The sequence below is a fragment of the Phalacrocorax carbo genome, chromosome 15, assembly GCF_963921805.1.
Source record: "Phalacrocorax carbo chromosome 15, bPhaCar2.1, whole genome shotgun sequence".
NCBI lineage: Eukaryota > Metazoa > Chordata > Aves > Suliformes > Phalacrocoracidae > Phalacrocorax > Phalacrocorax carbo.
The window spans coordinates 144,791-172,706 of record NC_087527.1 but is presented as its reverse complement, the minus strand read 5'-3'; the positions used below and the strand labels follow the sequence as shown (position 1 = coordinate 172,706).

The 27,916-nt window shown below is 47.8% G+C and overlaps 3 protein-coding genes and 1 long non-coding RNA gene across 5 annotated transcripts; 1 reads left to right on the top strand and 3 right to left on the bottom strand.

Moving 5' to 3' along the window:
- Positions 1 to 1,204: 1,204 nt before the first annotated feature.
- Positions 1,205 to 3,900, bottom strand: LOC135315862 (D-dopachrome decarboxylase). Its single transcript, XM_064466680.1, has 3 exons — positions 3,694 to 3,900; positions 3,446 to 3,621; positions 1,205 to 2,639 (listed from the first exon to the last, which is right to left on the bottom strand). Exons 1-3 carry the CDS (start codon positions 3,799 to 3,801, stop codon positions 2,567 to 2,569), a joined length of 357 nt encoding a protein of 118 aa, XP_064322750.1. The 5' UTR covers positions 3,802 to 3,900; the 3' UTR covers positions 1,205 to 2,566.
- A 2,162-nt stretch (positions 3,901 to 6,062) lies between these two features.
- On the bottom strand, positions 6,063 to 16,659 carry GSTT4 (glutathione S-transferase theta 4). 2 transcript variants are annotated; one of them, XM_064466677.1, is made up of 6 exons: positions 16,455 to 16,658; positions 16,261 to 16,317; positions 12,006 to 12,093; positions 10,760 to 10,910; positions 8,362 to 8,538; positions 6,063 to 7,357 (listed from the first exon to the last, which is right to left on the bottom strand). In XM_064466677.1, the coding sequence occupies exons 1-6, from the start codon at positions 16,564 to 16,566 to the stop codon at positions 7,157 to 7,159; spliced, it is 786 nt and encodes a 261-aa protein (XP_064322747.1). In that variant the 5' UTR covers positions 16,567 to 16,658; the 3' UTR covers positions 6,063 to 7,156. The 2 variants fall into 2 exon arrangements, with proteins under 2 accessions (XP_064322747.1, XP_064322748.1); XM_064466678.1 differs by lacking the exon at positions 16,261 to 16,317 and having other exon boundaries at positions 16,455 to 16,659.
- Positions 16,660 to 20,271: 3,612 nt separating this feature from the next.
- On the bottom strand, positions 20,272 to 27,801 carry LOC104043877 (glutathione S-transferase theta-1). Its single transcript, XM_064466679.1, has 5 exons — positions 27,614 to 27,801; positions 24,701 to 24,788; positions 23,860 to 24,010; positions 23,185 to 23,361; positions 20,272 to 22,644 (listed from the first exon to the last, which is right to left on the bottom strand). The coding sequence occupies exons 1-5, from the start codon at positions 27,723 to 27,725 to the stop codon at positions 22,438 to 22,440; spliced, it is 735 nt and encodes a 244-aa protein (XP_064322749.1). The 5' UTR covers positions 27,726 to 27,801; the 3' UTR covers positions 20,272 to 22,437.
- On the top strand, positions 21,212 to 27,338 carry LOC135315863 (uncharacterized). Its single transcript, XR_010375349.1, has 3 exons — positions 21,212 to 21,302; positions 22,053 to 25,192; positions 26,831 to 27,338. It is a non-coding gene; the product is annotated as an uncharacterized LOC135315863 (long non-coding RNA).
- Positions 27,802 to 27,916: the final 115 nt, after the last annotated feature.

Sequence of the window (27,916 nt, the reverse complement as noted above, 5' to 3'; positions counted from 1 at the left end):
GTGTCAGCACAGCCTCCGAGCAGACACACAGTGATGAGGGCACACTTGGGCCTTGCTCCATCTGTGGGATACAGCAGCCTTCAGAGCTACCTCTTGTTACAACGGGTCACATTACACTGATGAAATTAAGCTTGTGCTCAAGCATTTCACTGAATCAGCATTTAGCATGATTAGGAAGAGACCTCTTTGTCCCAAATGTATAAACTCCAGGGTCCCATTTGTGGGAGAAAATAACGCCCCGCTTTCCATCATGACAAACTAAGAGCAGGGTCACCATGAACAGCAGCATCATGCTGTTGTCCTTGGAGAATAAATTCCAAAGCTATCGTGATTCTGTAATACTCTCCTGTTGGTCATGCCCTTCAGCGTGCTCAGGGCCTCACTGTTCCTCTCGTGTAAACACACAGAAAGATTGCCCTCGCTTCCAAGGTTTGAAGCTAGGAAATGGTTACACAGTGTTCAAAATCAGGTTGTTACCTTTGAATTCGCAAACATGCCTACACAGAGTTCTCAAACAAACTGAGGCCATTTCTGGGAGCAGAAACACTAGCCAACCTTAGGAGGTTAAGCCTGGGAAATTACAGTCAAGACAATGGTAAAAAGTACAGTCTGCTATAGCTGGGAGGTATTAAATCCAGATGTCAGGCAAGCTCCAGCACATGGACGAGGGACAATCCGCATGTAGCATTCAAGGGAAAGGATTTTATAACATTATTGCTGAGCCCTAGATAAGGGTGGTATATCTGATTTTCTCCAAATAGGAGACATAAGCAACAGGGGATTGAAAGGCAACTGTTGGGGGCAAAGCAGGGAGAACAGGGTTTCTATAAGGGAAATAAAGGCTTTGACAGGAGTTTGTGCTTGTTCCTTCAAGAAGTAGAAGGACCTCCAGGAAATGAGCCGCCTGCAGATCAGAATTAAAGTGACACTTTTTTCTGCATTTCAGAGTATTCACCTTCCTAGTTGATCAAGTCCTTTTGCAAAGCCTGGGCTGTTTGCACCCTTCCCTGCAACAGAGTACTCCTGCATTACATATGTGTCTCAGATTCAGTTCACCTACCTGTTTGTTACCAGAGTTTCAAAAACTTTTAGTTTAAAAGACCTCGTGAGACAGTGCAGAGATCTGGGCAGCCATGGTACATGACTCTAAGCACTGAGAGCTAAAAACCCCGATGTTGTAAGCCAATGAATTCACACTTATCAATAGAGGCTTTGATACATTTTATTAACTAGATAAGATGTAGCCCTCCTAGCCTGATACACAAACTTGTGTTTGGTATTATAGCCCAGACAGGTTTTGCAAACATGTAAGTTGTTTATGCTGCATAGGGAACAACTAACTTCACATGGTAATTAGAAGGAATATTTTCAACTCTCTTGAGACCTCAAGTCATAAACAAATGTAACTCCAATGAGAATGACAAAGGAGTGCAGAAGCACCCTCCAGCCTCGTGTTCCCACAGACCGTCATGCTGCAAGGGCATGCTCTCACCTCCTCTGAACTCCCTGCCTGTGACCCGACCAAGTCACAAAATGGAAAGGAATCTGATAAATATTTTCATTATCACTGGAAGACAGAGATAACATTATACCTGAAGAGTACGCTGCTTTTGTTTTAATAAAATGCCATATGTATTCCAGTTATAAAGTGAGGGAGTATACGGGTCGTAAAAAACCAAAACACTTCCCCAGAAGAACAGTGAGCTGAAAACACCATCCACAGAACACAGTGAGATGCTGTATCACCCCAAAACTCCCTGTAACAGTGGGGTGAGAAAAAGTATTTTGAACAACTGGGTGAATGACAGGAATTATAGCTGGCAGTAGCAGAACCTTCAAAATATTTTCCTGTGGCACAGTGCAATTCTTCACAAGTGACTCCTTCCTCTACACTCTGCTGTCGGCACACAAACATTCAGCCGTGAAAATCTTGTGGACGACTAACACCTTGCAGGAGCAGCCACCAGGGAGAGCAGAGCACAAGATCTGACATGAGCCTTAAATAAACAGCGATATAAATGCATAAACTCCCCTCCCAATAATCACCTCTTTTTCTATAAAGGGCTTTTGGGGAGCCTGAAAAGAGAATAATTTGACTCCCAGGTCATCTTAGCTAGCCTGTGACCCTTCTGCTGCCACAGAGAAACAGGGAGATCTTTCTGCCTTGCAAAGCATGATGAAATCTGGAGGAACCCAAGAACCTCTCTGGTCCTCAATAAAGCCAAATGTGTTCTGGAATTAAACTTTTTGGTGCTACAAGAGAGTTTCTTCTAGGCTGACAAATGGCCATCACCAGACTGCAATGGCTTAGCCACGGGGACTGAGAGAGCCTTTGGGCTATGAGACAGGCTTGAGACAAAGACCTTGAACTATGTTAGTTCAAATCAGTACAGGTGATCGGCCCACTCTTGAGCTTTGTGTGTACAGGATGCAAACACTAAAGTGAATCATACAGGTGAAGGTGCAGAGCTACACAGATTTGATCATAAGAGGAAACAATTAGATGGAGCTGGTCATCTCTGGGTTGTCTTCATCATTGCTTTGTTCCAACAGGCCGCTAGAGGGATCACAGGAAAGTCATGACTGTTCCGTTCTTGCCAATCTGCCAGGGCTCCAGTGGGTAAAACCGGATGACAATTCTTTTCGGGTATAAGAGCAGAAATGCAGTGGACAGGAAAAGTTATTGTTTTACGATTAGATATTATCCCTGCCTAGTTTGCAACAGAGTAGAAAATCTGCACTAAGCTCTTGCTGGCTCACACTTCACAGTGTTAATTTAACAGAAGTAAAAATATGCTGTGTATGGGCAGGGTACAAAGAGGTGCCAGACTTCATCCACACAAACTGAAAAGCAGACTGAATTTCAACACTGTTGATACGAGATACTTCTCCATTTCAGAATGACCCAAGCAGCACATGATCATGTCAGGTATTTACCCTGACAGCACCTAAGAGGCAGGGAAATGCTCTTATTCTCCTTAGGGAGATGGGAAAGAGGGGCACAGCCTCATTCCAGCATTTGACATGGTGACCCCACTGTGAACCTCTACCAATTCCCACTGCGCTTTCCACCAGTTAGGCCAACTGGAACTGCTCCTCTTCAGAGAACAGTATTTCCCAGACTGTTCAGCAAGTGCAAACCAATCTGTGATTTCATCTGGACCTGACGGCATGCCTGAGATTCAGCATCCAAGAGTACTTAATGTTTGCAATCTCGTTTTGGATCTTTATTAGACCTTAATCTCACGGAAGACCTGGAAACCCACATCGTCACCACCATCACCACTTTGAATGTCTTCCTGCACTTTTGTTTGCTGTGTTTCCCGTAAACCCGACAGAAGAGGTGCCCTCGCTCACCCCGTCCCCAGGGAGAGGCGCGGTGTCCTTGCCCCTCGGGACGGAGGCGCGGCCAAGGCAGCTCCCCCCGCGCCGGGCCCGGACTCACCGCTCGGGGCCGAGGCCCAGCTTCGCCGTCAGGAGGTCGAAGAAGCGGGCGCTGTGCCGCTGGTTCTGCTCCGCCGAGCCCACCACGCCGATGGAGGAGACAAGCAGCTGGGCGCAGGGCTCGGCCGAGCCCGACAGCACCATGGGCATCCCGCACCGCACCGTCACGTTCACCCGCTGCCGGCACAGACACCGTCAGGCCCCGCCGCCGCGGCCCCGCCACCCCCGGCCTCCGCCGCCCCCGCTCACCTCCGCCGGTTTGCCCAAGATGTCGGCGGCGGCGGCGCACAGCTCCTGGGCCAGTCCCGGCGGCAGCCGGCCGGCCGGCAGGCTGGTCTCCAGTTCCACGAACGGCATGGCGTCGCGACCGGGCCGCGTCCCGCCCCGGCCCGCCCCAGCTCCGCACCGCGCCGCCTCCGCCCTCCCGGGCCGGGCCCCTGCTCCGCCCCGGGGCAGCCGAGCCCCGGCGGGGGCGGCCGCCAGCGGACGGGGTCCCGCACCGCCCCCGCAGCCCCCGGACCGCTGGCGACGACACGCTGAGCGTCCCGTCGCGCCCCGCCCTGCGCCAGCCCCAGGCAGGGCTTTGGCTTTTTTCCGCTTTGCCCCAGTTGCACCAGCTGCCTTTCGGGCCTGTCGCTTCGTACGATGTGCGTTGCTGGGAAATGTGTTAGAGACTGAGAGCGCAAAATAATCGCATCTCACGGATGAAGGAGTAAAACGAGGTTTGCATGGTCCTTACTGCCGGCGGGCAGACATTTCTGGTCACAAGGGGCACCTCCGTACCTGTCTGTGCAGTGAGGGCTACCAATGGAAGAGCAGTGATTTCTCAGAACGACCGGCACTACAAGAAATTAAAAGGCATAGAGGTTTATTGTTGTATCCAGTATATATAATTACCAGACTAGCTTCTGCAATCAGGACTTTGAGCTCCAAAGTTCATAAAAGTGGCGGGCTGGCTCACAGGGAAAGCCTAATCTACAGATCAAAGGTTTCTCAGAAACTGAGCTACTGTCCAGGGAGGGTTACACATGCTCGCTTACAGCAAATGGTTATGAACAAGCTAGAATAAAAGGTCATCTTGTTTAAGGCACAGCGCTGTTGTAAAAATTGGCCCTGTATGATGTGACTTTTTGGTTTCTACAGTTCTAGTCAGTCCTAATGAAAACTGATGGAATTGCTCATTTTTTTGCTGGGGTAATTGCTTGGCGTTCACTGCTGCTAATGAAGACAATACTGGTGCAAGGAGCAGTGCATGTAAACCAGCCAGCAATAAGGCTGGAAAAAGATTTCTAGGAGAGAGATTGTCAAGACAGACCCAACCAGAGAGGGGACAGGGCATGGCATGCTGACAGGGGTTGTCTGTGTGAGGTGGTAAGCAGTAATATAAACACCCCCTTCAAATCCAGAAAAGCAGCAGAAGACATCACCAAGGAAAGCTGTTAGATTCCAGGGTGAATTTACAGAAAGATATAATCTTGTAAACAGAAGCGATGATTCCAAGTTTGTCAGTGAAATGAAGGCAGTGGGGGTATTCAGCCACCTTGCAAACCCCAGGTGCGAGTGCACCACAGCGTGATTTCTGGGAGTCGTTGCCTCCAGGTAAGATGCCACTTAGGATCCATTTTTCTATTTCTTTCTCGTTCCTTCACTTTTGATGTTTCACCTTGTGACTGGCAGATTGTTCATGGCCTCCCAGAGTTTTTGAACTAAATACATTTGGTTTATTGTTTCTGTCTTGGAACAGGTGATTAAAATGCTTGTAAGGGGGTGAACATACAACCAAGAGAGGACAGCACTGTGGCAAGTACTTGGAAACATGCTCAGCCTTTTGAAAATCATGGTAGTTATTTTCCCTCCTGCAGATATTTGCATGTCATCATCCACTTAGCAATTCCACTCTCAAAATTATCAAAATAATCAATCACTTCCCATTTATAATTTAGCTCCGTTGAGGAGGGTATTTTGTGAATAAAACATCTATAAAAACATATTTTTCAGCTATTGTCTGGAAAGAAAAGAAATGAAGGATGGGAACAAATGTATGCCTGTTTCTAATATTTTTGCTTCATGAAGAGAGGGCCTTCAGTCAGGTCTCGTCTTTATAGAGAACTTCACAAAACAAAATTTCCTGCTAATGCAAGCTGAAGTATATAATGGAAATCTCTTTCCAGTCAGGCTGTGGACTAAATCAGTTGTATCTAGAACTGGAACATTAGTGAAAAACACCTCCAGAATACATAAGGTTTTACAGAACTTACCAGCAGAAACATCACTAGCCAAGACATGGTAGTACTGGAAAGAAAAGAAGCTATTTGATTAGTGAGAGAAGCCATTCCTGAATTATTTACCCATTCTGTCTTATTCCTTACAGGAAGTGTTCTTGGGCAAGGATTTCAGGGTAAGGTTCAAGGGCAACAACTACATAGGAACAGAAATATACAGAGATATATATTCCACCAGTTTCTGCATCCTTTACAATTTGCTACTTTCAACTGAAGAAACTAGAAATGGCTGGGTTCTCTCAGTCTTACGTCATAAATTGTGCTGCAGTACAAAAGGGTTTTATATTTGAGCTACAGCTAACCAGAAATAAATACAGCCAAGAAAGAGCCCAAAAGTTCCAAAACAATTCTCTGCCCTTTTATTGTGATGCATGTATTGCTCAATGCCACAAAAATCTCTCTTATTACTTCAGCTGCACAGGGTGACTTACTTGGTGAACTTCCATCCAAATCAGACTCAGAAGAGCACATCTAGATTTATTGCCCCTCTGCGTTTTCTAGGAGAAATGTGGATTGCATTTACAGTATTAATGCAGAAGAAAACAATTTGATTGCTGCCATATTTCAAGAAATTACTGTGAATGCTTTCTTTCAGTGTATTCTCCATATAATATCAACAGAGTACTTCAGGTAGGCAGGTATTCGAAGACTGTGGCCACCCTCAGTTTTTCAAAGCTGCTTGGTCTTTACTGCACGAATGTCCAAGAACAGCCCCTGCCACATGTGTCCTGGCAGACGAAGCACCAATGAAACCCAGTCTTTCAGAAATGAAGAACAGTGATTAAACTGAAGAATTACAAAGAATCAGTTGCAGATGAATATGAAGAAACTTCTCACAGGAACCTAAAGGCAAATAGAAGTGTGGCATGTACAGACAGCCAAGCAAGATGCCTCAGCAATAAGAAACTTTAAAATAATAAAAAATTAAATGTCTTTTTTCACTTTTGTGACTGCCTGTAGTTTTGTGCTGTACTTGTCTGTGCAGACACATGCTGGGAAGGTAAGGATCAGGCACGCTTTGCAGTACTTGCCACTTAAGAAGGAGCTGCAAATGTTAAAAACATGAAAACAATACTCATCCTATACAGTTCTCTGATGTTCCCAGTTTGCAGGCTGGCTCAATTTTGTCAAGAAATACCATTCATGTCTTTACCATCTTTGAGAAGACTGACACTGAACTAAAACTCAGATGCACATTAAGTGACCTGTAGGGCCTCAGCCTTTTGGATAAATTTAATGTTTCAGGTTTCAAACCTTCCCCAGCTTCCACCCCTGAAGATGAAGGAAAGGCCTGGCAGAGGAGGGGGGAAATACCCCGCAATTTCTGTATGAGAACTACAGTGCTCTTTCCAGTTACATGTAGAACTGGAGGTCAGAGAAGAAGTTAAAAAAAAAAAAAAACAGAAGGAAAATTGGTAAGATAGGTAAATTCATTTCAACATCTTCATCAACACAGGTGCCAGATGCTCTTTCAGCTGTGGATCAATTTGAACATTGCTCAGTTCTTTGATATTGAGGATCATCTCATGGGCTTGGAAGAAAAGTTCTTTCCCCACAGCATCCTCCACCCGCCTGCGCCACTCCATCAGCCTTGGTCTGTCTTCAAAGATGTCGCAACCAACTCCAACAGGCTGCAGAAAGGGGGAGAGAGCAACAGTGAGGCACTGGGTAGTCACTTCTTCACCAAGACAACAGGCACCAAAAGTGTACGTGCAAGTACAGGTAGAGGGAAAAAGATGAAGAAGAGCTTGTAGAGGAGCAGTAGAAAGGAGGGAAGTCTCTGGTTGGGTGCATCTATCTGGGGGACACAGATGCTAGCCTCTGCTTTAAAGCTCATTTACAAGTCAATTCCTGAGTGTCAGAACAGCTGTTATGAGCAGCAAAGATGACTGCCACGTATTGTGATTTTTCAGCTACAGCACTGAAGATGAGGTGGGCTGACAGTTCCAGGGACAACTGCGCAGTCTGCAGTACTGAGTGCTATATTATATAGCAAAACCACAGCATGAAACACTAAGCATTTAATTGACCTGATGTCTTGGCTGACATAATCTAACCCCCTTCTACTTTCTGCTTGTCTGGAACACAATGCTGTAGAGAAGCAGAACTGCTATTTTTCAGTCTAGGATACAGAACTGGGAGAATCACTGCTGGGCTGCAGGATCCAGGGCCTGATGGTCTGGCAGAGAACATCCAGTTTGTAACACGCTTAATTTGATTGCTTCTGTCTGAGATTCAGTCTTGCATCTTCCAGATGTGGCATGGGCAAGTACCATCTACAGAAGAATATTCTTGTATGATAAAAATATCCCTATATCATCTTATTATTTCAGCAGACCTGTCTGCTATTGCTTCTTGCTTTTACATCTAACCTCCTTCTCTGGAGGTTAAAAATAAAGTCACGATAAAGGATGAAGGACAAGCAGAAGTATTGTTAGAGAAGAGAAACAAAAGAGATCTGTTGCAGCCAGCCTTTTTTTTTTTTAACTGGTTTTCTGAACCCACTCCTATATTCTCCTCATTGTCTTAGGCCAGTTCTGTTGAGATATGCCCTCACTCCTCTTTCTAGGGAAGTCTTACCACACGCTGCACCCCTACCTGCCCAGAGGCTTCCTTACCACACGCCAGCACTCACTTGCATCAGCTCTACAATGGCCACAAGATCTGCCAGAGAGATCTCGTTCCCAATGATAAAAGCCTTGTCCTGCAGAAACCTCTCCTCAAATTGCTTCAGGGAAGTGGACAGCCCCTCCATAACCTCCTGAAGCTTCTCAGAGGGCAATGGCTGCCCTGTGAAGAGGGGAATCAGCACCTGAGGAGAGAACGGACTTAAGAGTACAGTCAGCTATCTTCTCATGGATCTAGTGGTAGTCATTTAGGTTATACCCCACGAACTACTCATGATCATCAGCGATCCTGCAGCAAAGTGCCATGCAGGAGGGGATGATGCTAGAGCTTCGTGGACTGCTGCAGTCACGCACAGAGAGTACACAAGCAGTCCTAAGTGGCTGATCTGCTGTGACAGTAACCTCTAGCTAACGGACAGCAATGTGTAGAATGAAGCCAAGGATTCAGCTTGTTTTGTGCCTGGCAGTTGTGCACTCCCACTCCACCTTCGTGGGTTACAAAAGAAAAACAGACAGCAGCTCCAGTGAAGACAAATCTCTGCCATAGTCACCCCTGCTAAGTCCTCCATTTCAACAGCCTGCCAAGATGGGTCAGCAGGCTGCCTGCCCACCAGCTGCCCCTGCTACCCACCCTGTTGTGTAACTGGGTGCTGGAGGCAGGCAGCTGCCTGTCCTGCAGGGTAACGGAAAGGAGGGCATGGTGGTGGCTGTGGCAGGGAGCATAGGAGAGACTGGAATGCATCAGCACTGGCTGGAGAGGCAGGAAATGGCTTCAGGGTGACAGCAGTCAGCAAGGCTGGGAGTGGGTAAGCACCATTTTTACACCAGCCTTTCTGTGGCCTCCCAAGCGTCATTCTTTAAACAACTAGAAATTTTTCCAGAGCGGTCATGTAAGTGCAGTCCTTGTCTCCACGGACTTGCTGGCACAGGAGGTAGTTGCCTTTCCGTGAGGTTTTTCATCATTCACAGAGGTGTACGCACCATTGGAGTTCGCAGTCTTTCACAAATATGCTGCCTCCACCTACCACAGCTAAAGAAATATAGTTTATTTAGAGAAGCAAAATTAAAGATACAAATTTCCATCAGGGGGAGTGGACTGAATTTCTGCTTAGTGCTAGTATATTCAACAATTCAATTTGGGATTGCTTAATCCAAGCCAGGAGTTCTGCCAAATACATGTGGAATCTATTTCATCAGAAGATTCATGACCAGTTCTATTCCTAAGTGGTTCCAATTACCCATGATGGAATCTCTGCGTATAATCACTTGAAACAGCATCATCTTCCTTTTCTGTATCTCAGGGTAGTATACCTTCTCCCGTGTCTAGCTAATATGCCTTCTGTTACATGGTGGCTTGATATGTTTCCCTGTTTTCAATTATTCTGAGGACCTCTTCTGTACCTGGGTTATCTAATCATCAGCAGCAATTAGCTGGATTTCTTTCCCTTGAAGCACTGCAATAACAGCCTGCAGAGACTGGAAGAAATGGCTTCTTGTACGACTCTGACTCTATTTGAATTGCTTCTGTGTGCTCTCTAGGCAAAAATTGAAATGTCAATAAATCAAAAAGCTAAATGAGTCCTGATGTGTTTTGTTAGGCACAAACAAGAGCAAACTTTACACAGGAAGAGTGAAGTTCTTACCTGTTTACTGACTACCCTGATTTCATCTGAAATTCCATAGCACAGATGTACTTGCAGGGCTATATTTGCACCTGGGCCTCCCTAAGGATAGTTGCATTAACTGGCTGGTGAGTTGGCTGGGAAGAGGCGTCCAGCAGCATCATCTGATACTAAATGATTTTCTGCCTCAGGGTGATTCTGTTAATTTTGCCTTAATGTAAATTGATCTGACCACACCGAATAAAGAATTACTGCCATTCTCTCTGTGTCTCTATTCTGTCTATCCCTGAAGCCATTTCAGAGAAGTACCTAAGTGTGCTGGAAGCAGAAGGCTCCTTCTGGATTTCCACCCTGATGGGGCTGCAGGGACTTGTATGAAGAATGCAAGATTCTGCTTCCAGCAGCAAAGCACATGCTCACCAAAGAAGCAAAAATTCTGCCTATGTGCACATTCTGCACAGCTGTGCAGCGAGAGGGGTGATATTGGAGGCAATATCCAATCTATTATATATTTGTGCGCAAATCCAGGCAATGAAAGCCTGCTGGGCTTTGAGACCTTCTGTACCAGACCTACCTGAAGGAAAAAAACAAAATGACCAAAGCTGCTGATCCTGACATTGAGCATTAGGAACAGCTCCCTCTCTGACAGCTCCTCTCAGCTAGGAACAGCCTAGATTTGTTATTTCTGCATGACAAACTCCCTCTGAGTTGGGACTGTTCAAATGATCAGTATTCTGCCAGGAAAAGATCACTTTACTCGCATTTTAACGTCCAGTCTCCTTACCTTGATCCACATAGTCTTAGGAGCATTAGCCCGGATGTTAGCATGGTGCCATGAGAGGTATTCATCTACCTTGGCCCGTTTTTGTATGTCTGATGGGTACCAGTGGTCGGGAGTGTTGTACTTTCGACTCAGATACAGCAGAATGGCAGTGCTGTGCATCAGACATTAACAAGAGACAAGAAAGGGGTCAGGGAGGCAAAATGCAGAATGCTTTTACCTAAGCTCCCCTCTGCTGCCCCTTCTGAACTTGCTGCTTCCAATAAAAAGCATTTAGATCAAGATTTCCAATGGAGTCTAGGGACCATACACAGGCATCTAACTCATGTTGGCATCAGAGGTGGCACTTAATCACCTTAATTGCCATGAAAACTTTAACCTGCTGGAAAATCACAGCACTCTTATATGGGGTACTGCTGGACAGTACTGGGGTAAACAAACAACAAACCTCCATAACGATCTATCAGCAACGTTAACCCTACTTGCTCCGTGAGTGTTCTGACCCATCTCTCTGACACCTGTGCATGTTTATGCGCTTTTGTACTAAATTAAACTCTCTAATGGGTAATGTTACCTTTTCATCAGATCCATCTCTAGCCTGCAGCTTCCACTGAAGTCAGTGGAAGTCCCAACAAGGAGAGCCTACAGAATCTTTTTGTGTTTGTCTAGATGTTTTTACTTTCACTATTTGGCAGAAGACAGACAGAAAAATAACTTAGTCATCTGCAACAGTATGTACGCTGTATGCCATGGAAGAACCTGTGCTGACAAAATGGAAGAAAATGCAGATCTCCTGCTATGCTGATAATAGTCCAGTTCTATTATTTCAGTATTACAACACCATTAACCAGTCTCCATATTAATCTTATAATGTAAAACCTAAATTTTATCTCTGTAGGTGTTCACTTGGCCTTTATGACTAATTCAGATAAACAGAATTTTTCCCTAGGGTAAAAGGGATTTTTTTTCATAGGGTAAAAGAGATTTATAAGCTTTAAACATTTCCCAGAAATGTTTATAATCCCATTTTGGGGTAAGATCAAGAAGTTAAATCAGCTGATTTGTTTACATTCTGAAAGATAATTCAAACAGAAAAAGGAAACAGAGCAAATGAGGTAATACTATTAAAATTAACCAACATGTTCATAAATTCTGTGATCCTTAATCATTCAGTGGGAATGGCATCTCCTAAATGTTGCACAGATTACTGGTACCCAGTTATCTGGAGGTCTAAGGACTGAGTTCTTACCATTCTGCTAGGGTAAAGTCTCCATCCTTTAGAGCTGGTACTTTCTTCAAGAGGCTGACTTTGCCAGCTCCTTCACTATTTGATGGCCCTAAGAACAGTAACAGACAAGGCAAAGATTAGAAGTATATCTGCCAGTGATACACTTCCAGTGATATAAATGAAATACCTGTAGCAGTGAACTGTCTTAGGTTTTTCCCTAAATGGTCATATTTCACAATTAAAAGGTAATGAAATTGAAGAGTCAGTGTCAAACCTATCTGCAGAGGGCAGTCGGCTCAGGCAGGGCATGTGGCATGGAGCAGTTCATATTTCTATACAGGAATTCCATTGCTTGGCTCTGGTACCATAATACTTGCAACACTTACTGAAAAAATCACTCCATAGGAGGCATTAGACATAGGAGGCTGAAGGTGCTGGTATTGACAACACTATTGCAGATAACCAGGAACAGCTAACTCACTTGAGAACAGTGTGTCCTATGGCTTTAGAGACAGCGGGGAAAAAGTCAGAAGTTAGGATGAAGAAAGTTGAACAGCTGAAAAATACTTAATATTTGCCAAGGAAGCAGAGTCTGGAAAAGTTGAGTTTGCATGCAGAGCATCCTAAGGAGGGCAGATGTTTGCTACTCCTGCTCTTTCTCCCACAAGCCACACCAAAATAGTTTTCCTGCAGTTTGTTAACGTGGCTGACCCTAGCTAGGATGGAGTAATGACGGAAAGCAACTGAAAAGCCTTGTGCCCACAGAGATCACTGCAGCGGCTAATTAATCAGAGAGAACCCGTCTGGCTTACAGGCACACAGAGCAGAATCTTCTTCCTGTTTGTTTGTCTCTGAAGAGCAAGGGGAATTGAGCATTTGCAAAGAAAGCAAATGCTGTCAACAGAGCTGATCCCTCGGCAGACATGCAGCTGAGGATATTTCCAGAGTTGTTGCCGGGATGGGAAAAACACAAATGTCAACAATACAACAACAGACTCATGAAATAATTCATTCTGCCACAGTGGACATTCACTAGGGGCAGGGAACCTCACACACCTCTACCCTGCATTACTCCTGACTCTGTATGTCAACCTACCTGTCAGGAAAATGCAGGAAGAAGACACTGCCCCATAAAAACAGTTTAAACTCCACAGTTCCTTGGAGTTTGGAGGCATTAACAGCTGATTTTCTAATCAGGTTGTCGGTTTCCCACTGCAGGCCCTGGACCTGCCAGTCAGCAGTTAAATGCCAGGGAGTTGTACAAAACTCCAGGAACACCTAGTTAGGCTCGAGGAGTTTGTTTGCTTTAAGTGCTCTCTATATGGAGACACGACATTCCAGGGTGCAAATCCTGACCAAATCAGCATGACAAGCAAGAGGTCTTATACAAAAGTCCTTTTGTTAAAAAAAAAAAAAGGGCTGTTAATTAGCAGGCAGTGTTCTACATATCCAAGAACTACTTGCCCCCATTCAGGAGGCAGTGTCAGTGTCCGCTTTACTGGACAAATGTTCAGCAGGAAATAGTCTCCAAGAAATAAAACCAGCCTTTGGACTATCAAGTTTATTTGTGGTTGGCTTTGGGAACAGGTGGGAGAAAGGAAGGTTGCTGCATTACAAATTACAGACTACTTTCCCAATATTGACTTCACATGAGACAAATCAAGCAGAACAAACGTTACCACCCTGTTCTCCTTTCTAGCTGACTAGTCTCTACCTTGTTTCTTCTTTGAGAAGTGCTTTTTAAAATTCTGGTGTAAGTAGCTTCATTGGAGATTAAAGTTCCCATCCACCCACTGACTGAGGGGACTCAAATTCATGTCTCCCGTCCCACTGGGAAATAACTCTGTCTACCTGCAGCGACAGTGGCCTCCAGCTTAGCTGGGTAAGAGGTTCAACATGCACAGCAGAACTAGGCCGCACTGTCAGGAGAGGTAGGAAGAAAGGGCTTTTTAAGAATAAGAGCCGGACAGAAAGCGCAAGTCTCATAGTTGAGAAAATTTAATATTAAAAAAACCCAACAACCTCCCCAAAAATCAAGCCAGCAGGCAAAGTACAAGGACAAGGTGCCTCATGTCCATGATTTATACCATTAAAAACAGTGGGGCAAATTTGTGTAAATCTACTGTCATGCAAGGAGATGCTGTGGGAAGGTGCTTGGTCCTGTGCCTTTAAAAGGGCTCCAAAGGCCAGTGGTCATCACACCCCCGGCTCTGGTGAGACCTGTGGAGTTCAGGTGGTCTTTGGAAAAATGAGCAGAAAGATGCAAGTCAATAATGCTTACAACTAACGAGCAGTCAATTCTCAGACATAGATGTCTGGTTGTTCTGCTGTCTGTGTTTATTACCCAAGGCAGCAGGCAACTGAGAAACAAGGATCTGAGAAGTAAGCAGTGGGTGAGGGCAGCCTGAATCAGATTTCAGCCTGCTTTCATCACGTAGCAGCCCTAGCAGGGATACTGAACATACTAGTACCCTGATGGGATTACCATGTCTTTACAGCAGGTTGGACAGTAGGTCAGTATCTGTTACACAGACTGCACCACAGCCCAGAGATGGCACTTATTTGCTTTGGCTTGTACAGGGTCTTTGTGTACAGATGCGAAAAACCTGTGCCGAGACTCTGCCACTGAGCTGCAAACTGATAAAAGCCTTGGTGTGAACACTAACTCCAAGTTGCTTCATTAGGACCAATTGCTTATTGTTTTAAAATAGAGACAAATATTTGTATTTGCCATTTAGCAGAGTTTAAGTTTATGCTTCTCTTGCGGCAAGCAGAGCTAGCCTTTCTGTTTAGTGGTATTAAGCGGCCCATCTTTACTATTTCTGTGATGTTGTCTTGACTTATGGTGCTGTTTAACATCAGTAGTATCTAGTGCAATTAGTTATAGATGTCCCTCGAGGATATACACACATATACTGTGTGCATTGCTGGGCTTTGAGGAGTAACTTTAATAAGCAGAGTATACACTGTCAAAAAGCAGGGCAGGCTGCACAGAGGAGGAATTCTTAAGTGTAAGTCATAGTGCAGGGAAAGAGATTTACTGGTGGGTAAAAAGAACAGTGGACAAGATTTTACAGAAGTAGAAAGGAAAAAAAAATCAGTCTATTTGCTAACCACGTCCCTGCCTAATCATCTCCTCAGCCAAGGATTTTCAAGTACTATGCTTTGCCTTAGGCAAAACACTAACAATTTACTAGGAAAATGCAATATGTAAATGGGCACTAGTCATCTTAAACAGTTGAACAAGCCTGAACAGCTGAGTGTTTCTGCTAAGTACACAGTTCCCAAAGCACTCCTTGGCTGTCATTGTGACTAATTTGCTAGAAATGGCTGGAGGAACATTCCTTGGGGATCCACAAAAATAGGTGCAGCACAGCTATGAGACACTCTGGGAATAACAGCTGCATGGTCAAACCACTGTATTCAGGCCCCTTGGCACAGCATGTATTTAAAATTGCTCAGGTTACCCGAGGAGCTAGCTGTTTCCTCCCAATAGGCCAAGCAGAGGTTCCAGAGCCTGGGAGGGGAGTCAGCTCTGAGGTACAAGTCTGGGCAGGCTTGACCTGTTCCAACCTCCCAGGCAGGATGGGACCCTGTCTTGAGAGGACACCTGGGTGAAGCCACAGATAAGCCTCCTCTGAGCTCTGCACATCTGCATCCCTGTCATAAATGGGTGGCCTCCTGCTTCCACTAGCTTCAGCATTTTGCTGAGGCTCCCCAAACACGGGCTGATGTTGCCTTGGCAGGGAGAGGACCCTTGCATCGTTACTGATCTGGAACAGGCCAAACTGAACTTCCCTATGGAAACAGTCCAAACCGGCTCGATAGCTCGTCAAATCCCAGAGGAGCGGCACTCAGGACAGGAGATTTCAAACAGACGGCCGGATGGTGTTCCGAGAGCCGAGCTGGAGGGGCGACGGCCAGGCAGAAGGACGTGCTTCTGCTCCTCTCCCGGGGAGGCGAAGGGGCTTGTCTGGGGCCCTGAGAGCAAACCCCCGCCGCGGGCTGCGCGATCCGGGACCGAAGTGGTGGGCCCGAAGGTCGCGGCCGGGGCCCAGCGCGGCGCCCTGCCCTACCGGCGCCCGGGGCTCAGCCCGGCCCCGGCCCCGGCCCCGGCCGGGGATCGCGTTACAGCACCGAGCGCTGCCGCCGCCCCCCTCCTCGTCCGCGGGGCCGCCGCCAGGCTCCCCGCGCCGCCCGGCTGGCCGGGACGGGCGCCCGGGGTGGTGCGGGAGGGCGCCCGCTACGGGGGGACCGGGCCCTCCCCTCGGCTCACCTGCGCGGGGCGGCTCCGCGCCGCTGCCCGCCGTCGGCTTCCTCCCCAGCACCGAGTCTGCCAAGAGCCAAGAGAGGGGCGCTGAGCCCGCGGCCCCTAGCGGGCTGCGGCCCGCCCCGGCCCCGCCGCCCGCCCCCAACTCCGGGGCAGATCCGCCGCAGCGGCGGGCGGGCGGGAGGCCGCCACCGTCCCACCTTTGAAGAGCTCCACGTGCTTGAACTCGAAGGGGATGTTGTTGCTCCGGGCGAAGATGTAGATAGAGCGGCAGGGCTGGGAGAGCAGATCCAAGTACAGCTCCAGCCCCATCCCGCTGCCGCCCCCGGCCCGGCCCGCGGGGAGACTGCCGCAGCTCAGCCGCCGGCCGCCCGGAGCCGCCCCCCGCGGGCGGGATGGCTGGCAGGCAGGCGGAATGACTGACGGACGGACGGACAGACGGGGGCCCTCCCCCGGGCTGGCGCAGCCCGGGGATGCGTCCCCGGCGGGCGGTAGTGCTGAGGGGAGGCGGGGGGGGGGCTCCGGCCTCCCCCGGTGCGAGGGGCCGGCGGGGTCTGCGCCTTGGGGCAAAAGTCTCTTGTGGGGTGAGGACGGGAAAATGCCGGAGAAGCTCAGGAGAGCCTTTCCCGGCAGGGGCGGCGAGGCACGGCCGGAGTCGCGGTGCGGGGGGACAGAGTTCTCCATCCCGCAAGGTTGGGCAGCCCTGGTCACACTGGGGCTGGCACCGTGCCGATAGGCCAGCTTCAGGAAGAGAAGGTAACATAACTAATGTAATAGTAAATTACCAGCCTCAAAAAAAGAGGTTGGTTTTAAGCGCTGAGGCAGCAGGGACTGTTGTTCCCCTCTGCAGCCTGGCTGACGCCACAGGGGCTCGGGAGCCTGCTCTCGCCCGCAGCATCCCACCGCAGCTCTTGCAAGGTAAATGCTTGTTTCCATAACGCATCCCTGCAGGGATGTGTCATCTTGCATGACATCTCTAAGCCAGTGTTAATCTAGCACCACCAGATCTCCGTGTGGTTTTCATTCCAGAAGATAATTCTTTAGTCACATAGTGTCTGCCCAGTGCTGCAAGGTGATGCCTGAATGGCAGTGAAGCGTGGAGTACTTCTCTGTGGGTATTACCTCTGCACGCTCACAGTCAAGTGACTTTCCTTTTTCTCTGGTATTTGTCATTTCAGATCTCCACACAAGGAGAACTAAAGAAGCTCAGACTGAATTCAAGCCCTCGTGTGGGGCCTGCAGTGTTTCACAGCTGTGTGACTCAGGAAGGTGATATGCTGGTTGAGTACAAGGACTTCTGGGACTCTGGAATATAGAGCAGCTGAACCACTCAGAGCAAAGTCACCCCCAGTCAAACCCACCTCAGCTCAGCTGACACGTTTTTATCAGTGCTGTGCCAGAGAGCACAGAAACCTCAGGGAGAGGGAACTGGAGGGTCAGTTGCTCTTTTACTTGTGTAAAGGATCATTACAAAGGGTGGTGAAAAGGCTTGAATACTGACCTGGAAGCTTGTTAATGGGATAAATTACCAATGGGAACACTTTCAGGTGCTTCCTTTTATACCACTTTGGCAAGGCTTCTGCTCTGAGAACCCCTTAGGAACAGGGATTACTGTTAGATTGGTTGGTCTGCCAGAGTCTGGTGAACAAGCTGCATCTCGACATGAAGTATGGAGTTCACTGCACCACACACCTATTTTCAGAGTCACTGTTCAGATTTAGAAACTGCACAGTAAGATTATTTTTTTTTTCAGTTTCTTGGCCAGAGGTGAGGGGCTGTGTGCACACAGCCTGCAGTGCAGTTTAGCCTCTGGAGCACCTGCATGCAGCACCAACATGCTGGAGATGAAGGCTCATAGAGTATTGTGACAGGTGCTTAAGTTCATGTCAAACTCCTTCAGTGCAAAGAAATTTTAAATATTAAGGGAGTGGGGAAAAGGACACAAGTAGTAGTCTGAGAAGTCTTTGCTTCAAAATGGTTGCATGTCCATACTGTGAGATATCACTGAGAAGAGTTCATTAATCTCAGCGGTGGGTAGCAAGATTAGCAGCATAGGTTCACTTTGCTCCTTTATTTATGGTTCAGTTGATCAATTAGTCCTATCTGGACTTCAAAGATCTTTTCATGTGCCTCCTGGAAATGTTCCTTCCTTAAGTTTTTTTTCCAGGCTGCTGACTGCACTGCACAGCCCACACAACCAAAGAGATATTTTTATCTGGTTGTGTTATATGTCATTGGATTGTAAAATATCCTGGCTTTAGTCTAGTGCTTCTAGCACCATATTTTCATTTGGCTCCATCACCTCAAAGGCTGTTTTTCCTCCCTGTACTTTGCCTATCAGCTTCCTGGAAACAGGAACAACACAGAAAAAATGCAGTAAGTTTTGCAGTGTATTTCTTAATAATTTAGAATATGTCTCAGGATGTGTATGTTTTTTAAACATTCCTCCCATTTTGTGTATCCCGGCTTCATTTTACTCTAGAAATCACAAGCTCTCACCTATTTCCAAATAGCCCCTGGCAAGAATTGAGGAAATTGAACCGGAACAGCACATTCAGCCAACACTGGAGGTGTAACCCCTGTTTATATTCAGATGAAAGGGGAGTGGACCCCAAACAGACCTTGCACTGAGGCAGGTAAAACTCTTGCACAACCTGTTGGGTTATGGCAGGCAGCTCCTGGGGCCCTCGGTCTAGGAGCTGGAACCAGCCAAGATCAAATGACACAAATGAACAAAACAGGGGAGGTAGAAGGACAGCAAAGGGCAAAGTACAAGGATGAGATGCCTTATCTCCATGATTTAGAGAAAAAAAAAAAACAAAAACCCCAGTGAGGCAGATTTATGTGCTGTACAGCTCTGTTGCCATCCAAGGAGTTACTCTGGGGAGGTGCTGTGTCCTGCATGCGCAGAAGGGCCTCAAATGGCACTAGTCACTGCACACATAGCTTCATTTGGGGGGGTGAACCTATAGTTGAGATGGGCTTAGAGCAGAGAAGACTATGGGAAAAACAATTTAAAATCTCTTCCTGTCACCACGACTGTGCTGGAGTGAGGCAGTAGCCTGTGTGTTTATTCTTTGTGACACTGGCAGCAGAGGACCACCAGACAACGAGCTCTGAACATAGTTCCAACTTGTTTTTGAAGGCAGCCTTCCTTGCAAGAGCCCACAAAGGGTGACATTTAAGGAACTTGTGCCTTATTCAAACAAGCAGAAAATTGGCTCAAGACTCTCTTACCTGGTGCTCTTGTGCTGCAAGTATCATACATAAAGGAAAAAAACAGACATTGTATTTGCTCTGGCTTTTGCAATGGTTTTGCATGAACAGCAGGCCTGTCTTGAGACTCTGCAGGGAGATGTGTATCATGAAGGGCTCTGCTACCAAGCCCATTTGAAGTCTGTCAAGATCAGCGCTCTATAGATTAGGCTCTCTGTTTTGATGGTCTCTCTGCTCTGCTTCTACTTGAACAGAAGCTGTGTGAGGAATTTATTGTGCTGGTAGGAGGAGGTTTGCTCTGTACAAAGAAGGAATAAGTTGGAAGTCAGGAATCTGGAAGTTAGGCAAAGTACAAATGTGCTAACAGGAGAGGATGCAGCAAGGTTGGACAACTTAGTTGACATAGCAAAGGACCTGTTTTATTCCTGCAGTGCATAGAACCCCAGCTGGTGGCTGTGGTAAGCTGCATGTTACAGAGGAAAGGAAGTGGTTGGCAGTACAGTGTGAACAGGCCATTTTCTTTAGGCTCAGCACTGCAGGCAACCTGATACAGCTGAGCAGCAGCGCACCGCCTGCAAGGGTTGCTGCTCTGGCACAAAGCATGCACGCACTCTCAGGGCAAAAAGAAAGCTGCTGTCAGTGACTTTGCCAACTGGGGTGCAACAGGCTTCCCTCAACAAACTTACCAATTGTTGTGGTTTAGCCCCAGTTGGCAACTAAATACCACACAGCCGCTCGCTCACTCCCCCCACCCCCATGGGATGGGGGAGAGAATGGGAAGGGCCAAAGAAAGAAACCTCGTGGGTTGAGAACAGTTTAATAATTAAAACAGTAATAACAATAATAATAATAATAGTAATATAATGAAAAAGAAGTTAATGAGAAAGAGAGAGATGAACCCTTGGGAGGAGGAAAAAACAACAATCCAAAAAACAAGTGATACCACCACTCACCACCCACTGACCAACACTGTTAGTCTCCAAGGCGCAACTGCCCACCCTGCCAGCCAGCTTCCCCCAGTTAACATACTGGGCATGGCGTCACGTGATATGGAATATCCCTTTGGCCAGTTTGAATCCGCTCTCTTGGCTGTGCCCCCTCCCCTCCCGGCTGCTTGTGCACCCGGCAGAGCAGGGGGAGCTGGAAAAGTCCTTGAGTAGTGTAAGAACTAACCAGCAACAACTAAAACATCGGTCTGTTATCAACATTATTTTCATACTAAGTCCAAAGCCCAGCACTGCACCAGCTGCAGGGAAGAAAATTAACTCTCTCCCAGCTAAAACCATGACACCAATAAAAATATCAGGTAGGAAAAATATCCTCTGCCTGTGTCAGCACTGGAACTGAAAGTTTTTGGGAAAATCTGCTTTTTGACTTCTGACATTTAGGATTTCCTGCAGATTGGAAGAACAGAAAGTAAAAAGAACTGGCCTGATTGGCTGCTTTAGCTCAGCCTGCAGGGACATGTGTTGCAAGCTGTTGTTCATGGTGCCCTTTTGAATTAAAGGTCAGGTTTACTCAGGAAACAAACGCAGAGGAGGCAGCTGGCTCATTCCCCAAAACCAGCAGGTCCAGCTGAAAAGATGTGCGAGACTGGTTTGAGCAGCTACTTTCACCTTTTCTGAGCACTGTAATGACTTGCATTAAGATGACTGATATCTCACACCCAGCCATCTCTATGGATGCAGCCACTATGCAGTCAGCAGAAACAAAAGGGCTTCCAGATACAACCAGAGCTTAACAAGAAGGAAAAAACAGTTCTGCAAGCTGGAACCTTCCTTGTGGCTTGTACCTTGAAATGGAAAGTCACAGGGACAGGAGAAGACAGGAAGGTAGGAGGGGTACAAAGGGACACAGGCGAGAGGTTGTGAAGGGTGCTGCACAGGTGTGGAGGACGAATCAGCGGCTGCTTCCTTCCAAATCCTGATTACAAATCCAAACAGAGCTACAACATCTGGCAAGTGTAACCATTAACTTTACTGGAGAATCTGAAGTGACAGAAGAGTAGTAGAACAGTAACTGTATTTGAGGCATTATTCATCTACTGTGCACTCCACTCACCCTGGGGCTAGCCAGCACAGCTCCCTCTGCCACCAGTGCTGGCCCAGTCACAGCAGCACTCATCAGTGGAGAGAGCCTGGCGTGAATGGCTTCCATTGAGCTGACAAAGCCACTCTGGGGAAAGGACAAGAGCACCGATACGGTTTGCAGAGGGAGACCATGTGGTTAGCAGCAGCTTAACCTAGAAGAGCAGCTTTTCTCAGCTGTGCAGGCTGTCCTTTGTAGAGTATGGCATGATTTTATGGTTGGGGATCTTTATTCATGGGACTAACCCCATCCTTCCCAGAAGCTGGAGGCCTCACTTGGGTACCTGCACAGCCCCACTGCTCCTAAGCGCTGTGTCCCTTTGCTTCCACAGGTGATGCAGCAGCCTTTAGAGGCCAGGTGCTCTAAGAGCCCTGGCAGGGTCCCCACCAAGGGCTGGGTCCCAATCTGTCTCTTTCTTTAGTAAAGAGCAAAAATCTTCCAACTGAGCATGTTGCAAAGTGAAAGCCATTTTAAATTATTTTTCCTTGTTTCAGACAGATCTGCTCTGCCATACCCTCAGGAAACCTGTGCCTTTTATAGTGCTGTGACTTGGAAAGCGCAAAGCAGGGATGGAAAGGGCAGTTCTGACTGGCCCCAGTTCCCATATGGACTGAATTGCCTCTGTCCTCAAGCAGATCCAGTGGTGTTGGAGCAAGAAAGAAAAGCCTATAGGGCTACCGCTCACACACCTGTAGTGAACAAGAGGGGAAAGCAGCTCACTGCGGTCTAAGATGTAGTTTTCTTCCCTTCTAAGTTGCATAAAGGCTGTCATTGAAGTGCATTTTGTGGAATGGTGTTTCTGTATGACTTTTAGAAGAAATGCTGAAATACTACAAAAAGCCTGCACAAAATAATCCATTTTACCTGGAGTATAACCCCCTAATTCTGGCTGGCCTGCTTTAGGAGCTGGTGCTTGAAATGCTCCAGCAGTTCAGGTGCAATCTTGTCAGCGGTCAAGTTCTTGGCATTCAAGATTCCTTCATGGGCTTCCTGGAAGAGCTGCTTCCCCACCGCTTCTTCCACCCGCCTGCGCCACTCTGCTAACTTAGGCCTCTCCTCAAAGAGGTTGTAGCCAGCACCTACAGGCTGCAGAGAGAGAGCAAGAGAACCTGGGAGTGAGTCAGTGCATTTACCAGGGATGGGACCAGAATGAAGCACAGATATGCTTTTGGCTCAAGGCAGCAGACAGTCATCACATTAGTAAGGAGTTCTTAGCTAGTAGGAAGCAAGTTTTGTCATCCTCAGCAGCTGCTGTCCCCTGGGGTGTGCAGTGAAAGAGAACTGCCGTGGCTAACCCAAGAACTGTCTAATGCAGAACACAGAGGTCCGTGCACACCAACACATCTCTTCCAAATATCTATACTTTCTCTGCCTAGTTTGTAATTTATCTTTTTTTCTGAGGAATTTTGGCATACTTCTATTGAGAGAACTGTCTTCCAAGCCGGTGTGCCCTGGCAAACTCAGTTATGGTCAAAGTCAAAAAGGAACAGGATTTAACTCCACTAAGGAGTAAACTGCAGGGAGAAAGATCTGCCATTAAAGAGGTGGTGGTGCTGCAGCCACACCTTGGCCTGGCCTGCCCACAACCCAGCTTACATATCCAACAGTGCTGGGGCTGATGCTCACCTGCATGAGCTCCACCAGTGCTACAAGGTCTGCCAGGGAGATCTTGCTGCCTGCGATGAAGGGCTTGTCCTGCAAGAACTTCTCCTCAAACTGCTTCAGGACGATGTTCAGCTCTTCAGTGACAGCCTCCAGTTTCTCTGGAGGAGGTGGCTGGCCTGTGAGGAGAGGCAGCAGCACCTGGTAGGGAGAAGAAACAAGTCGCTTTTTACATATTTCCCTCCAAACATCGTCCACACCCTCCTACTGCCTTCTTCTAAGGATCTCTCACCAGCCATGCACAAGAACTGGTACTGCTAATCTCCTTCTGCAGATTAACATTAATGTCAGTCATTAATTCCTGCCCGTCCTTGTCTCCTCCCTAGAAAGTCTGGAGTTCCAACCACAAGAGTCTCCTCTCAAGGGAAGGCTGCATCATCTGCAAGAAGTGGCATTTTGTTTTCCCATAAGAGGTTCATTCTTTCCATGAAGCTGGGCAGAAAGCAGTGAGCTGTGTCTCGTGTTAGCTGCTCACCCAGGATGAATTTGCTCTGGATCTCAATTCCAGATCTAGTTTTGTTCCTATCTGTCACATGGCTTGTACATTTGCTTAGAAAGGCCCTGCACACAGAAGGTACTTCCTGAGCCATTGCACTCAACAGCTCTGAGCACTTAGTTTTTGGTATATAATCGTCTTACCTTAGTTAAGAACAGCTTGCTCCCCTTCCCACGAATGTTGATGTGCTGCCATGACAAGTACTCATCAACCCTAGCCCTCTTCTGCAGGTCAGTTGGGTACCAATGATCAGGAGTCTTGAACTTCCGAGCCAGGTACAGGAGGATTGCAATGCTGCCCAGAGAGCAAGGCAGGCCGGTGAGCTGATCATCTGAGATTAAAGCACCTCATCCTTTCTTCTTCCCCCAGATTTTGCACTGCTGGACCAGCAGCAACACAAACCCGATCTGAGTCAGGCAGAAGGGCAGGACACACAGTTGCCAGCGAGGCATAGCACATGGGAGAGTCTGTGCTGGCTTGACTGGCTGCTTGTGGACAGCAATTACTTGATACATCAGCCCAGCGAGGCAGATGTGGCCTGCTGGTGCAGTTACTTCATCAACATTTTTGACCAAATATTTGCCACAGAATGAGTTTATATCAAATTCGAGCTTTGTATTGCCTGGCCATCCAGCAGAAGGTGCCTTGCATCAGATTTACTGCATTGACCTACAGACTCCAGCTGAAGGCAGAGAGCAGGAGGACACATGGACAGGTATTTTGGCTTAAAAACATTGCCTATATGCAAGCTAGCTCCAAGCAGCAGCTCACAGATTTTTCCACAAGCAATGCTGTTTGAGTTGCTTACATGGGAAAGCTTCTCTTGAAACACAGGTTTATTTTATGTACAGGTGGAACAGATAGGAAGGAGGCAGACAACTACCTGGGCTGGAGTCCCACCAGAGACCAAACTGTGCACTGGCAGAATCCTAGCATTAGGATAAACAATACTGCAGTAGGAGTTTGAGCTTATTTGAGCCTCACCTCTCTGCTAAGGTGAAAGACCCGTCCTTTAGCGCGGGCACCTTCATCAGGATGTTCACCTTCCGGAACTCCTCTGTCCTGTGCTGCCCTGAGGAGAGAAATGAGAAGTTTTACTTGGGCCTGATGCTCAGGACCTGCCTGCAAACACCTGAGGAGCCCGCAGGGACCATTTGGCCTCAATTTCCTGGTGTTGATTGTACAAATACAGTCTTGTTCAAGTTCATAAGCAATCAAAAAGTGCCACAGGGTGAATACGGGTTTGCCCTGTGATGTCAGCTTACTTGCTTATTGCCTGCTCTACCTCTCGATGAAGGTCAGAATAGTTAAGAGTCCTTTCATACCAACAGTGCTTGTCAACTCAGGGCTCTATGAACTCTAAGTTTGTGCCTGGAGGTACCTGTCCTGTACAAACCCAGAGTAAACACCAAGCTCCTTGGAAGAAAGTGATCTTGATATCAGAGACATGAACCACAAGGACAGAGAGAAATCAAGGTATATGGTTTTTTTCTTTTTCTCAAGGATAACGTAATTTATATTCAAGCCTCTTTTTAGTCCTCAGATGAAAATAGATATTTGTGATTCCATATAAAGCCATAGGTACTTTATTACAGACCTATCAATCAGCTCTTTATATGGGTTTTGTATATCCTTTATCAGCGCAAATATGGATTTGAGTTTGCTTTTAAGCTGTCTTTCAGCTCACCTGAAAGGCAGGCAGAGTGAACCTGATGGGAGAAGATGCTTTGTTCATCTGAGGTCTCAGCATGCTCCATTATGTCTGAACCCAGTCCCAGGAGCCTTGTTTTATATGACTCCTTCATGACAGCCTTTTCCAGCCCCTAGCTTCAGTCATACGCATGTACCTCTGCATTCAAGTTTCTCTAATGTCTAACCCTGTGTCATGTCCTGCTATGCAAGTCACCTGAGAATCTCTGTGGCAGCAGAGATGCTCTGGAAATGGTTTTAGTTTTCACAGTTTTTGGAAAACCTGATTTGTGACTATTCCCCTGTCACTTGGCTCACAGCCCATCTCTCCCACCCCCTTTCAAAACGACACTGGGATTTCCTTCATGCGGTGTGCAGATTCCAGGTTCTTGGATGGCCCTGGGGTGTTGTGTGATTTCTACCCATTTCATTCAGACCTACCCTACCGGGGGCCCAAGAGCTTTTCTGGGGGGACACATTTAACCCACCAGCTCAGATCCGAGTATATGTTCCCTCACCTGGACCTTACACACCGTGCAGTGACAGGTACTAGTGCAGAAAGGGCATCTGCACCATATCCCCGAGTGAGTGCTCATTTGAGGGCCGGTGTGCTCATACCCGTCTGCCCAGCGGCTGGATCCTGAGCTAACCCAGCTGCAGGTACCAGGAGTGCTTCCCCACAGCGTGCAAGGTGCACACACTGCAGGAATGGGACACACCTCTAGCATTCCCATAAGCCAAATTACCCATCTTAAATCCACTGACCAAAAGCAAATGCTGATGCCACGGGGCACAGATCACTGGGAAACTATGATTTAATTAACTTTCCTTCCTCTCAGTTCCCTGACACCTGTATTTCAGCTGTTCTATTCTCCTTCCTGATACTCTTGTTGCTTGCCTGCCAGCCTCCTCTCCATTGCACCAGTGTCTCACCACAACACTTTATTTACTGGGAAAGAAGGGGAAGGACACTACATGGGCCTGACCCCAGCTACAAATAATAGCAACAATTTTTCCTACTGAGACAGGTCAGAGGAAAGCTGCAGCAAGGTGCAATCAATGCACAGCTAAGGTGTGTGTGGGAACACCCGGAGGCTAAACCACAACACGCCTGAGGTTTCTTTGAGTCACAGGCTGAAGCTTCTTTCGTTTCTTTATCAATTTCAGTCCCAGGAGGCTTCTCATCTTTCACTGTTTTTAAGCATTACTTACTAGGGCATTTTTATGCCGAACACATTACCTTAATTTCAAATCCAACAGAGTCCTGGGAAAGGCTGAAGGACAGCTTTTGCCAGCTTCAATTACAAAGAGATACAGAGATCTTTGGGCATCCTTTGGTGAAAGCACATGATACCTCTTGGGCAGGCTCCTACCAATTATCAGTTGGTTTTAATACAAACTAAACCGCTGTCCTTTATTTCTTAGCATTCAGGTCCCTGGTGCCTGCACTGTCTTGCTCCACTGCCTTCACTATCTTTGCAAGCCTGTCCTCAACCCCCTCCAAACAACCTGACCACGAACAGCTTGACCCAATGAAACCCCCAAACGGGTGGCCGGCTGTCCTGCCCTACCTGCACACAGGGAGACATCAGCAAGCTCTGCGCATTAGTATCCTTCCTGAGGGGCTGTTAACCTCTTCTAAGAGGAGGAGAAAAGCTGCCCTGCAGCCACCACTGCTGCTTACCAGAGTGCAAAGTTTTCTAAGGAAGTCAAATGAGAGAGCAAGAACCGCACACCTCGGCTGTCACCCACACGTGAACGTCCCACCTCTGTTGATTCTTGTTTCCCATCTAAATGAGGAACGGCCTCAGACCTAGCACAGCCTGAGTGCTTCTTCTCAGAAAAGTGTTCTTTTTTTCAGAGGCCTATTTTCTGCTGGGGTGGGGCCTATATAAAAGATAACGCACTATCTCTGCAGAGTCGTATTTGTTGCAGAGGAGCACAGACACTGAGACCGCTACTTAAAAATGAGAGTTTCTTTAGAAAATTAGGTCCTGTTTTCGTCTGACACCAGCAGCCTTCCGCAGTTGGAGGGCCACCCCACCCTCCCGCCGCACCCTGCACCGACGGGGATGACTGAGTCACCCGGTCCCACCCGCGGCGCGGCTGGTACGAGCAGTTTGTCCGGGGCCCCTGCGAGGCGGGTGCGCGACACCGGGTCTCCCTGCTAACCCCGGGGCCAGGGACCCCCCCCGCGGCCCCGCTTACCCTTCATCAGCTCCACGTGCTTGAACTCGAAGGGGATGTTGTTGCTCCGGGCGAAGATGTAGAGCGCCCGGCAGGGCTGGGAGAGCAGATCCAAGTACAGCTCCAGCCCCATCCCGCTGCCGCCCCCGGCCCGGCCCGCCTCGCAGCCCCGCGCTCCTCGGGCGGGGCGGGCCGGGCCCGGCCCTCCCGCGGGGGCGGAGCCGCCGCCCCGCCCGGGGGGGCCCCGGGACTCCCGCCCTCCGCTTCGTTACCGGCTTCGGCCCGGGCGAGGGGCTTCAGCCGACAGGGGCCGCGACTCAGAGC

Excerpts from the sequence above, each read along its gene's own strand:
- LOC104043877 (XM_064466679.1), bottom strand. The coding sequence starts at position 27,725 with ATGGGGCTGGAGCTGTACTTGGATCTGCTCTCCCAGCCCTGCCGGGCG. Across the intron at positions 24,789-27,613 it reads GCACGTGGAGCTGATGAAGG|GGCAGCACAGGACAGAGGAG; the intron begins GTAAGCGGGGCC and ends TTCTCTCCTCAG. Across the intron at positions 23,362-23,859 it reads GCAAGCTGTTCTTAACTAAG|GTGCTGCTGCCTCTCCTCAC; the intron begins GTAAGACGATTA and ends TCTCCCTACCAG.
- LOC135315862 (XM_064466680.1), bottom strand. The coding sequence starts at position 3,801 with ATGCCGTTCGTGGAACTGGAGACCAGCCTGCCGGCCGGCCGGCTGCCG. Across the intron at positions 3,622-3,693 it reads TCTTGGGCAAACCGGCGGAG|CGGGTGAACGTGACGGTGCG; the intron begins GTGAGCGGGGGC and ends CTGTGCCGGCAG. Across the intron at positions 2,640-3,445 it reads CTGGGCCTCGGCCCCGAGCG|AATTGTCATCCGGTTTTACC; the intron begins GTGAGTCCGGGC and ends ATACCCGAAAAG.
- GSTT4 (XM_064466677.1), bottom strand. The coding sequence starts at position 16,566 with ATGGGGCTGGAGCTGTACTTGGATCTGCTCTCCCAGCCCTGCCGCTCT. Across the intron at positions 16,318-16,454 it reads GCACGTGGAGCTCTTCAAAG|ACTCGGTGCTGGGGAGGAAG; the intron begins GTGGGACGGTGG and ends GGCTCTTGGCAG. Across the intron at positions 12,094-16,260 it reads CGCGGAGCCGCCCCGCGCAG|GGCCATCAAATAGTGAAGGA; the intron begins GTGAGCCGAGGG and ends TACTGTTCTTAG.